Genomic DNA, 12,447 nt, shown 5'->3' with positions numbered 1-12,447 from the left:
TGCGCAGCTCGCCTTTTATCCTCCGACTCGGAACCCGGAAGCAACGAAGCTCCGCCCACTTTGGAAACTTCCTCGCAACACGTGGCTTTGTTTATCAACCTCAGAGTTGCGACAGCTCACGGAGAAAGGAGAGGAGGAGTGAAGATCCTTCGATGTCATGGAAAGATAGGAGCACAGGACACCGATCAGATTCACCTGAGAGTGTTTTAAAAAGCGTAGAAGCATGAATATTTTTGAAATACATACTTACTATGATGTTTACTGTCCGGGAAGAAACAATTGAGTTTAGTACTTGGGTTGTATTTTGTCCTGACGTTTTAGTTTTCATGCTATTTTTAATACAAAATATAAAAATCCTATCTTAGTTTGTTGAATTCATTCAGGATCTTCTTTGGCCTAAAAGCGTTGGCTTGAATTAAATTCAGAATCCAGTTCTGATAAATGCATATTTCCACAATAAGACCCCGCCTGGGGGTTACTGAGGTGGGATTGACTACATTTTATAACACATAATGTATTCATGTTCTGGGAAAATGTCTGAGTGTAAATATTAGGATGAAAGCACATCCAGTGAACTGGCTGTGAAGCCCGCCAGTCCTCTTCGTCAATCCTGAGTTTATAAATAGATTGACTTGGGCTTTAGATTCTTCCAGAGCTTTTGGTTGCAATGCAGATTGTGTTTTTACTGAGCGAAGGGTTTCTAGTGTATTTATTTATTTGCCGGGCATATTTTTATTGTTCCCTTTCTGTGTCTGCATGTAATCATGCTGTGCCTGCACCCGTGTGTTCATGTTGGGCGGATAATACGACAGTGTGTGTGTGAGGGTTGATATGTTCATGTGTCCTAGCACATCCATTAATAATACATTTGAATATTATTGAAAAGTCCATTTCCTTCAGGAACTTTATCACAAAGTGAAACACATTATATAGATTATTCACACAGTTGGATGGAACGCATATTGTAATTTAATGAACATGACTGTGTGTGTGTATGTACAGAACTGGATGCAGAAGTTGCTTAATTGCTGAGAAAGTAGCAAAACTTTATTTTCGTGATATTTTAAGTTGTTTTTTTTTCAAACATCGACTATGATCCAGAAAAAAACCCCGTCTAGGGCTGGTTGGTTGATTTTGACCTCTGTCGTAAGACTTAATTATATCATTCCAAGTGTTTGTTGTTTAGTTTACACTGTTATTTGAGCTTGTGTTATTAACAAACATTAACTTTGCCGTTACTATCTCAACCAAGGGAAATGCATACAGTCTAGCTGTCCTCATCTTCAGCTACTTTCTCAAAGTCGTCCTGCACATCAGAAATGGAGCTGATGCAATCATTCAGGTCAAAAGGAGGATGTGATTTTTTTTTTTTTTTAAACTAAGGATGTTAGCATAGCAGAAATACGGCACTGAAGCACAGGCTAGTAGAAGAGTAAATGTTTCTTCTTTCCCTTAACTCATGGCGCACTCTGTGATCACTAAAACATGTCAGCCACTGTGCACATCAGATAAACCTTTACGAGAAGCAACGGGCAATTTTTAGCTCACCTTCTGCGTGTGTGTTGTGCTATGTCCTGTCTCTTGAGGGCGACCAGTTTAGCACATGTGGCCGATGTGGGTTTTTCTTTTTACTGCACACAATTCACTGGTGGCTGCGTCCTTTTCTGCAGGGCTTCATTAGTGAAGTGTTTGACTTTTGTTTACATTTAGTCACTTTACTAACATAAAATTCAATTATTGATACTTTATGTGATGGCTGTAATAAAGTAGTGCATCCCTGTGAAAAGAGCAGAAAATGAAATGATAGCTTTCAGCTAATTTTGTACACCATCCCCACTGTGACAAATGGGAGTGGCGGCATCATCCTGTGGGATGCTATTGTTGGTCAGAGTTGATGCATTGCAAAAACACAGAGCTTGTCTTAAATCAGTAATTCCTTAATACTGATTTAAACAAAAAGTACTATTTCCACTGGCAGATTATTTGGTAACACTTTCTGTGACGGGGTGTGCATAAGACTGACATGACATTCTCATAAACATGACATAACACGTGTCATGAACATGAAGGAGTCTTTATGAATGTCTATGACAGTTGTCATGAAGTGTCATTCGGTAAACAATGACACTTTTAATGCAAAGTTGCTCTAGACGTTGCCTTGAAAGTCCATTAAAAGTGAAAACTTTGCATTGTTTTTATAAATAATGACACTTTAATGCAAAGTTGGCACTTTTAATGAACTTTCAAGGCAACTTCTGAGGTAGCTGAGGTCAAAGTTGGTTCTACAAAAAACTGAACCAGGAGGGCTGAGTACAAATGCATATTTAGTGTTTGGTGTGTCACACAAAATCCCTGTTGGTATAATTTAAATGATGACATTTCCAAGGTGCTGTAATATTCATAAGGAGTCAACAAAACAAGAAAGATCACTGCACACTCTGTATGTGGCCATGCAGTCCACTGTCTACCTATGATTGCACTCACACTTCAGATGGAGAGGGTTGAAGTAGTATGAAGTAGTTTCCTATGTCGTTATTAACTGAGATGGTGTTATATTTGTAAAGAAAAAAAAGAGAACTTTAAGGCTGACAATGCATAACAGTGAGAAGTTAGTTGAAGAACATTTAGTAAATAATACGCTGCCATTTGCTCCTGGGGTCAGTTTAGTTCTATTTATAGAACAGGCTCAACCAGAGGATGACATGGAAAGTCCCAGCCAGTATCTGGTCAGTGGGTGACTAAGCTCTGTTCTCAGAGACTGAATAGATCCTGTTTAGCTTACTAAGTGGACCAACATGAGATTATTTATCTTCTGGTTAGAGAATAATGAGCACAATTTGGATTTTATGCCTCATAAAAACAATCTAATTCAACTCCAAAGTACATAAACAACAAGTAGTATATTTTAGCGAAAACTGCATTTCAGAATCAGCTGAGGCAAAACTTTACCCATCTAAAAAGCTTCTGATCAGATTGAGCGTAAACATCTTTTTTCCAGTTTTACCACAGATTCTCATTTGGATTCAGTTTTTTGCTTTGATTATGTTTTACAGGTTTTCTATTAGAGTCTATTTTCTTCCTATCAAGTCTGACTGACTTCCTTGTTCTTTCTGAAGAGAAGCAGCCCACAGCCTAATGCTGCCAACACCATGTGTTATAAGTGAGGATGGTGCATTCACAGCCACGTGTTTTCCGCTCCTCTTGTGTCCTGAACCAAAATGGGGAATTTTTTACCATAAAATACTTTGGAATTTGTTGCTACACCATTACAAAATCAGGTTTTGAGGTTTCATTTATCTTTTTAAATCTTTGTTTGTATTTTGAAAACATTGTGTCAGAAGATCTTTGAAAATTGGTAACACTGTTTACTTTCCTCAGCACCAGCTATTCTTAACTCAGGCTAATAATTGGGATATTTTCACAGTGGCATTTATGACTTTGTTACTGTTAGGAACATTTTAGTTCAGATCTTCCTTCAGCACATGATGTGCCAAACTCCAGGCTCGTGGGCCAAATCTGGCCCACCATATGTTTCTTGTTGCTCTCCAGAACCTTTAGCGTTACGTTTGTGTGCTTAATTATTATTTTATTAATCAAATCAGTAGTTTTATCTGTATTCTTGAAATTAGATCAAGATGAAAAGATGTTTAACGTTATTTAATTTCGAGAAGTTCTTATTAAATGCAGAGACCGACATTTATTAATATTTTAACAAAACAAAAACTCTTTACCACAACTCTTTCTGGATGTGGTCCAAAACGAAAATGAGTTCGACACCCCTGACCTACAGCCTGTTGAAATATGTAATGTAGAATTAGTGATAAACATTTAAACCTTGTTGCAGGATTGTATGAACTTTATTCTGGGAGGTTGTTTCTAATATCACTTTGGCTCTCATTTCCACTATCTCTGCTTTTGTTTTGATAAGACACAACAGCTGGTCAGTCATGCCCAACCCTCTAAGAACCTAAATCACAGGAACAAACACACACATGCACACACACGCATACACACACACACACACACACACACACACACACACACACACACACACACACACACACACACGCGCACACACAAACGTATACACACACGATTGCTCAAACATACACCTGTTGCTGCTTCTTGTGACTGAGTTTCATCACTCGCTCAGATTCTCTGTTGTGAAACATGGCTCATTGGTTTCTCTCTGTCTCTGCTCTCTCTCTCTCACATCTGCCAGCTCACCATCAGAGCCACATGATTCATGTGGTGTAACATTTGCCTCCTTGTTTGTTACTCAAAATAACGTCAGATCACCTGTAGTTTTTCCAGCCTTGCTCTCCTCTCCACCCTCACCACCCCTTCCACAATCTGGCCTCACTTTCCTGAAAGCACGGCACAGAAACACAAGAGAGTTGTGGTTTGACAGAAACTTTAATATGTTAATATGTTTATATTTGCTTTTTTCAGCTTTTAAGTGCGCACACAGATCAAACTTTCTCACATTTTTCTCATGAGAGCTACAAACGACCGACAAAAAGCCGTGTGTGAATGTGAAGTGGACATACAGTCCCAGATATAGATCAGAATGTGCTTCTCTAAGACATAACATGAAAATTTAAATGTGATTTGTTGCAGATTCTGTGAAAGTCAGCACTTACAAATCCTGATGCTGAACGCATATCAGAGAGAAATCGTTTTTCGTGTAACTTTTTGAATTCTTTACTTGTGGGGAGGGAAAGAACATTGAATATATGGGCACTGAGTGAGAAGTAGAGGATCAAATAGACACTTACTGCTGAGATTCTTTTTCAAGTCACTGTATTTTTCTGTGAGACACTGAGACATAAAGACAAGTCGCATGTTTGGAATCAAATTTTATTATTTCAAAGCTAAAAAAAAACAAACAGAAAATTTCCATAAAGACAGTGACAAACAATTTTCAAATAGAAAATGATGCTAAATTAAAGGGTGCAGATCGAAAGCTTCTGTTGAACGAAGACTGGCTTAAATTTTCGTTATTCGTAGCGTTTCATGAAAGAAACGTTAAAAATCTTATCGCGGCCATTTGATTTTCCGCTTTTATTAAAGGCTGGGATAATCTTTGCCAGACACATGTGCTGCAGTCAGAGAGACCTGAGAGCTGAAACCAAAGAGCCTTCAGGATTCAAACATGACAAGTAAAATCTCATGATTCAGAGCCGGCTGAAAATAGCTCTTTCACCCTTTGTGAAGTTAGACAGGTTAAGAACAGGCTGTGCAGCAGAGCACTTCTCTTTTAAAGGTGTAGGTGTTGAAAAGAAACCTCTCGCAAAGAGATGCCAGACTTTTTTCCTTTTTTAAAAAAACAAAAAGGGGTGCTTTGATCATTTTTTTCAATAAACACCCTTTAAATCAATTTAATAAAAATGTCTTACTCCTCAAACAAATGAAAAAGTGTAAACATTTTTTTAAAATAGTCTTTTGCCTTCATTATGATTTCTTCCAATTTTGCGTGACACATGTCAGAGTCAGGCAGCCGTGGTCAAACAGTTTAAAGGGCAGCCTCCCTTTACATGTCCAAGTGTCCGTCTTTGGGTCAAAGCACTCAAAAGCGTCAGTGTCCTCTATGGCGTCATGGCCGCTGACATAGCGTCCGCCTGTGACGTAGAGCTTGTTGTTGAGGCCGGTGGCAGCGTGGTGCATCCTCCGCTCCTTCAGGTTGGCACACTTAACGAACCTGTTGGCCTCGGTGTCGTAGGCCATCACACGCCTGGTGTATCCTGTGACAGCAGAGGCATTAATATGAGAGAGAGGGGACAGTGTCGCAATCCACAGAGGCATTTAAAACGAAACGTGAGAGTAATATGTCTTTCTTCATATGCTGAACCCCGAGAGATCATTTTTAAATGGGCAAACATATCTCAGAAACAACTACAAACATCTACAATTACAGGTGAAATAAAATATTTACATACACAGAATAAAAGGACACATACATTTTTTTTGTTCCTCATTGCCGGAAGTTAAACCCGATCACACTTTTCTTGATTTAGGACAGTTCGAATTACTGGAATTATGTCTATTTGCAAAAAGCCAGAAAATTTTGTGAAAAGGTTCTTTAGAGATTTTTTTTTTTTGTTGGTAAAATTAAAAGGTTACTTCAAACCTAAATCTATTAGGGTTCTGAGTAATTTTGGGTTTAATTGTACTTTTTTTCTCGTTATTGTGTTTTCTGAAATGTTGACATAGACACCAGCACCCCTCCCGACCCCACTAGGGAAAGGGTGTTGGAAAATGGATGGATGGATGGATGGATGGATGGATGGATGGATGGATGGATGGATGGATGGATGGATGGATGGATGGATGGATGGATGGATGGATGGAGTGAGTGAGTTCTGGTGTCCCTCAGTGACCAGTATTTTGCCCAATTCTATTCTCCATTACATGATTACTCTTGTTAGTATTTAGATGGTGCACCATCTATGCAGATGATAGTTGGATACACATGAAATTAAAGCTGCAGTTTGTCTTTTTGCCATTACATTCTAAACTGGCCCAAAATTTTCTTAAATTTAGTCAATGTAATTTTTGGTTGTCCCACCTAATTGTTTCAGTGCTATTAACTAATATCATCTATTAGTTAAAGTTGCTCCTGCTGCTTTAAATCAAACAGTCATATTTTATCCTAAGCTTAACTTTGATTCTTAATTTAAAGCTGCCACTCAGCCTTGTTGGTTCCACCATGGCAGTCTCAAATATCGGGTCATTTCCTTCAGCTTTACAGTTGCGTCTACCTTTACCTTAAAGTCTGAAATGCAGTTAACTCAGGTGTTAGTCAGAGCTGCTTCCCCTCTCTCCAAGCTGCCTCAACCTGCTGATGCTAAACTCATTACAGGTCTAAAGGACATAAAAGCTACACTTGCTCTCCTCCCTTCACTGGTTGTTTGATAGATTCTGAATTGATTTCTAAATCTTCCCTCTCACCTTCAAAGCTTTAAACGGCCTGGCCTCTGAATACATCGCTGCCTTATTGACGCAGAAGGCTCCCTGCTGACAGCTCCTGGCTAGCGCTCCCAGACCAAAGGTTGCTGTCGACTTTAGCAATGTTTGACGTTTTTCAAGCATTTACTGTAGTAACCGTCAATCTAACCAGAGAAGCCTTACTATTTTTTTAAACCATGTTTTCCAAAGTACACTTTTATCTTCTGTTATTGCATCCGGTTTCAAAAAGTATTTGCTCCATTTTCGTACCGCCAATGATGTAGATTTTTTCGTCCAGAACAACAGCAGGAGCAGACACGTTCTTCACTGTTCTGTTCTCCATCGTACACCACATGTTCCTGCCGATGTGATATACCTGAGGCAGGGGGAGAGACAATAGATGGGTGGATAATGGGGTAAAAAAGGAGGAAACAAAGGAACAAGGAGAAGTTTGTCCCTTGAGTTCACCTGTATCAGTCTGATGGAGTTGTGTGTGGCATCCTGTCCTCCAAACATGTGGATTCTCTGGTTGGTAGCGGCGACCGCAGGATACAGCACCGTCTCTGGCATTGGTGCCACGGCTTCCCATTGGTTGAACATACTGTTGTACCTTAAAACAATGTTGGGAGATTGTTTGTGAATGTTTTCACCGTGTCGCCTCACTTTTATTACCACCAGAAGGCTTTGACTGAGGTCTCACCTTTCAACACTGGCTGTCAGCTGTCTATCAGACCCGAGGCCACCCAGGACGAAGATGAAGTGCAGGTAGGAGACGCTCTGGTGGGCGAAGCGAGGCTCCAGCATGGGCTCTGCTGTCCTCCACTGGTTGGTCTTGAGGGAGAGGGTGTACACCGTCCGGCTGACTTGGCTGCTACTTGCATTTGTGGTCAAGCCTCCCAGAACATACAGTATGCTGTGAAGGGCTACGTAGGAGGCTTTGTAAAGACGTACAGGCAGCTTGGTGAGCCGCTGCCACTTCTGCTTCTTCTCATCAAAGACCAGTGCCTCCCTCGAAGTCAGCTCATTGTTCCTTCTTCCTCCAACCACCACCAAGGTGTCATCATGGCTGCAGCGCCGTGGTGCAGCCCAGAGAGGTTTAAAGTCGACCACAAAGTCCCTGATGCTCCTTGTGCCAATCGAAAACATGAGACGCCTTACAGATTCAATGATCTCGGTGCAGAGGGTGGAAGACTGGATTAGAGGGTCATTTGCAATGAATTGGAAGAGGTAGGTAGGGTGTAAATGTCGAAGACGGACCTTTTTGAAAAGGTTGCTTATGGTGCCCCGCCTGGAGATGGGATCATGACGGATCCAAGCAACAAGTGTCTCAAAAACCTCCTCCTCCTGAGCACAAAGGCTGTCGTCCTCCAGGTACCTCATTAGTTCCTGTAAAGAAAGCTCGCCCAGGTCCTCAGACGAGGACACGTCAGTGAAGCTCTCCATGGCCATCTCTTTTGCCTTTTTTTTCAGACTGTCACAGTTCATCAGATCTGAGAGTCTGAACATGCTCAAGCAGTTGTCTGGTCTCATCTGTGACTGAAGGAAACAGGAGCAGGCCTCAAAAAGGCGGCCAAATTGCAGCATGGACGCTGCCTGCATCAGATGAAGCACATTATCCAGGTCAATGTTAATGAGTCCAGTGTAAACATAGTCCACAATACTGGTCAGAATGACAGGTTCAACTCCTTTCATATCAACCTTGGTCTGTCGCGTCTCCATGAAGCCGTTGCAGAACATGGCTTGGAAGTAGGCGCTGCTGGACGCCAGGACATTACGGTGGCAGGGGATTTCAATGCGACCAGCACACAGGATGACGTCTGTCAGGATGCTCTCCGCCCTCAGTTTGTTCAGCTGCAGAAGCAGGGTGGAGGACTGTTCCTCATCGCTGTAGTGAAGGACCTCAGGTGGATCCATGCTGAGAACAGATCATGCCAGCCCATTTGGTTTCATGTTTGTACGTGTTGATCCACCCTTAAGGTTTCACATGCCTGTTTTGAGTTATTGCCCAGAAATTCAGAGCTTAAATTATAAAGTTTGATGGTAAAGATTTTGTTTTTCATATTGTTGCAGATGGCAATGAATAATTCAGGTATTTTTAGAGAAAAATAACAATGACTAACAAACTGCGTAGAACTTCTTTCTTAGAAACATGCTAGCATGCCTTTATTTTTTACTGCCTGTTTACTAAACCAACCCGCATCCTGAACAGGCACCTGGACTTGTTGGATTCCTTGTATCTTCCACAAATGTCAAATACAAACGGTTTTTCAAACTTTTTACAACAAGTTCCACAGTAGGAAATACCAAGTTTCTCAAGTATCCCCTTTCTGATGGGCTTTTAAAGCTGCTGTAAACCAAGAAGAGCTAAATGTTTTTGTGTGAGTAATTCAGTTTAACCGGTTCACTCATTTTCAAGTTTCAAATTGTAATAATTAGCAAAATGCTATAAGTGGGAAAGTTTCTCATCAACCTTAAAAATCTAAGATGGCTGCTTTCCGCAGCGGCTTATTTGCTCTTCAGAAGAGTTCTCTTTTTTCACACCCACTTGTGTTGAACATGTTGCCAAAGTAATTTAAAAAGTACGTAAAGAAGAGAAATCCTTGGTTATTAGCTTGTATTGCTAACATGAACTAGTATGGCCACTTAGAATATAAATAAGCAAATTCTAATGTTTTTCTGACTTTGATTTGGAACATGACCTAAATATCATTCTGATTTCTAATATTTAATCTTCAAAAGCACATTGAACATGAACAGCACTTGTTACTGCTCTGCCTCACAGAGTTCCTGTTCTCCTCTGCACTTCTCTCTTGACTAGTTTCTGCTGACGGAAACGTCAATTTGCTTATACAAATCAGTATTTTGGCCATTGGTGCTTTTTAGCTCTGCTAAGATAATGTAGCATTTAAATTTCAGCCACCAAATAATCTAAGTCCCATCTGTGGTGCTCTAACCACAGCTTGAACACCGCTGAGCTCGTGTCAACACTTGCAGTCTTGTAGTTTGTTTTTACAGGCACTTTCAGCACTTCTGCTTTCAGATATATATATATTTTTAAAAGTGGTTGTGCATATCTGATCAGACTGAGTTACTCCTCCGGATTTCTGGCTTAAACACTGTTGCTGGTGTGTTTCAAAATGTCTTCGCCTTTTTCATTTTATGCTTTGTTAAAGTGTAGGAATGTGTTGTTTTATGCTAAAAAAAAAAATAATAATACAAATGCAATTCATCAGTACTACACTTTGTCTGGAAAAAAATATTCTGTGTCTCTATGCAACACATGAAATGCCACATGGTTGATCACAAAACCATCCTCCCAAACATCTCTTACCTGTCTCCTCGTGTTTTTGTTGTCTTGGTTGTTTTCTGCAGAGGGTGCCGTCTTTAAAACAAGGTCAGATTAAAAAAATAACAAAAAAAGACATCTTGGCATTCTGCTGTACTTTCTTTTCCTCGTTGTTGTGGTGATGCTGTGCGACTGCATGTGCTTCTCTCTCTCTCTTTGCAGGCAGACTGTTTGTTGTTATGGTCTCTTTCCACGAGGCCTGTGTACATTCCTTCCCCTAAAAATAGAGCCGCTCTCTTTGGCAAACAGCGCAGCAGACTCACATGTGACATGGAAGAGAACTTTCTGAGAATCTGATTGACTCCATCACCTAAACGTCTTTCTTTCTAAACTTCCTCCTCCATTTCTGTGTCAAACGTACATGATCCCCCCCTTTCACCTATACAGCTTGCCTTCCTCCCCCCCACCACCCAATCATCTGTATCTCCATCTGGCACATAACTGTATCAGTAGGAGCAGCGCTGATACTTGATAACACTCATTTTTTGCTGTCTGCTTGCTCTTGCAGGCTGGCTGCCGGAGCTCACAGGCATATAAAAAACAAGATTATGTTACTGTCGAAGCAACATAAACAGAAATTAGGAGCCTGGCATTCAAGAAGAAGGGACAAGATATTCTTGCTCTGTTTTACACACCAGTCGCGACAGGTTCTTTGGGATTTGGGATGTTTGAGAGTCAAGCTGAGGAAAAAAAAATGAAGGGTCTGGCTTCACTTTTTACAGATGGTGTTCATGAGAAGTCTTATTTAACAAAAAGATGCTCTCTTTTCCCTGTGGCTGCACTTTTGTTGTTGTTTTAAGCTAATTTCCATCCCCATTTGCTTTGTGTTCCCCCTGAGGTAGAAAAAGGCCCCGTTCTGCTCAGCTTTTGTGGAGGACATCCACACAAGGTGGCAATGGGATTGTCTGCTCGTTCCCTTTTACAGCTGGAAAAGAATCAAAGCGTGTTCCTGAAATGTGGGCACAGAAAAGAAAAGCAACAAAAACAAACAATGGAAAAAAGCGCTTTCAGCCATCGCCTTTTACAGATATGCCGTGTTTTCCTTGTACCAGAGCTTTTGTACCGAGCATGGCAAATCAGACACAATAAGCTGCTTGAGCTAGACGTGGGCACAGGTTTTTATTCAGCGTGTGAATCCGCGGTTTGATCTCAAAATGATACAGTTTGCGTGCTGCGTCTGATGCAAAAGCGAGCACCCTAAAGTTAAGGTTAAATATTAGCCGGCTAATAGACACTTGGTGTGATGGTAATCCTGGCATTCCAGCCAGGAAAACTTTCTCAAAAACAGTAGCAACTAAACAGCACCATCTAGTGGCGGCGCGGTCAAAATCAATACCACGAACAACCTGAGACCAAACTGCTTCCAAAGCTTGATTTGCTTTTATCGTCAGTAATGAAACAGCAGATTTATTGGGGACGCTGGTGATTAGCATTTACTTTTAGACTCTTAAAAAATAAGCGTGCTTCAGCTGTGTCACAGATATTGTATTGCAAAGAGAGGAAGAGAGAGAAAAAAAGCTTAGTGTCTTTGCTTTGAACGCAAAGCAGTCTCAACTCATCACCCACACATTACACCCATTCACTTCTGTGATTGCATCCTTTTAAACTTGGGCACATTGCCTGCTGTCTCTGTTCCTTCACCTTGACAAAAAGGACTCATTAATGTCTGCCTGCAGGCAACAAGCTATATTAAAAGTCGACGCTGCTGCAAAGCTTTTTTTTTCTTTCTTTTTTTTCATACAAAGGAGAAAAGATCAAAAATACTGTTGCCGCCCACTACCATTGTTGCGTCCCTTCCTCATATCACCAAATGATTATCTCCTCCTGATTTAATAGAATGAATACACAGGGGGGGTTAAGTCTCACTGATTTGTGTGTGCATTTGTGTGTGTGTTGGTGGGGGGGGGTGTGCGTGCGTGCGTGCGTGTGTGTGTGTGTGTGTGTGTGTGTGTGTGGAGGTGGTGAATGGGAGGGAAAATGTTTCACCTTAGTTAAGTTAAATGTCTTTTTGAAAGTAACTGAGAGTTCAGTCTGTGCTTAACTTTATGTAACTATTCCCCTTTCAGGGCTTTGCAAAAATGTACTGTTTTCACTTTTTTACTTATTTATTTATTCCTTTTTCTTATAACTACAAGCTTTAAATGAGCTTTTGG

At 40.7% G+C, this 12,447-nt stretch overlaps 1 protein-coding gene across 2 annotated transcripts; it reads right to left on the bottom strand.

Annotated features, from left to right (window-relative positions):
* Positions 1-4,842: 4,842 nt before the first annotated feature.
* Positions 4,843-10,542, bottom strand: LOC103478341 (kelch-like protein 38). Of its 2 annotated transcripts, XM_008432104.2 has the most exons (6): positions 10,280-10,542; positions 8,647-8,863; positions 7,649-8,541; positions 7,417-7,558; positions 7,219-7,324; positions 4,843-5,744 (listed from the first exon to the last, which is right to left on the bottom strand). In XM_008432104.2, exons 2-6 carry the CDS (start codon positions 8,860-8,862, stop codon positions 5,455-5,457), a joined length of 1,647 nt encoding a protein of 548 aa, XP_008430326.1. In that variant the 5' UTR covers position 8,863; positions 10,280-10,542; the 3' UTR covers positions 4,843-5,454. The 2 variants fall into 2 exon arrangements, with proteins under 2 accessions (XP_008430326.1, XP_008430325.1); XM_008432103.2 differs by having other exon boundaries at positions 7,649-8,863.
* Positions 10,543-12,447: the final 1,905 nt, after the last annotated feature.

The sequence above is a fragment of the Poecilia reticulata genome, linkage group LG16 (assembly GCF_000633615.1).
Source record: "Poecilia reticulata strain Guanapo linkage group LG16, Guppy_female_1.0+MT, whole genome shotgun sequence".
NCBI classification, from domain to species: domain Eukaryota; kingdom Metazoa; phylum Chordata; class Actinopteri; order Cyprinodontiformes; family Poeciliidae; genus Poecilia; species Poecilia reticulata.
This window is presented reverse-complemented; position numbering and strand designations above follow the sequence as displayed.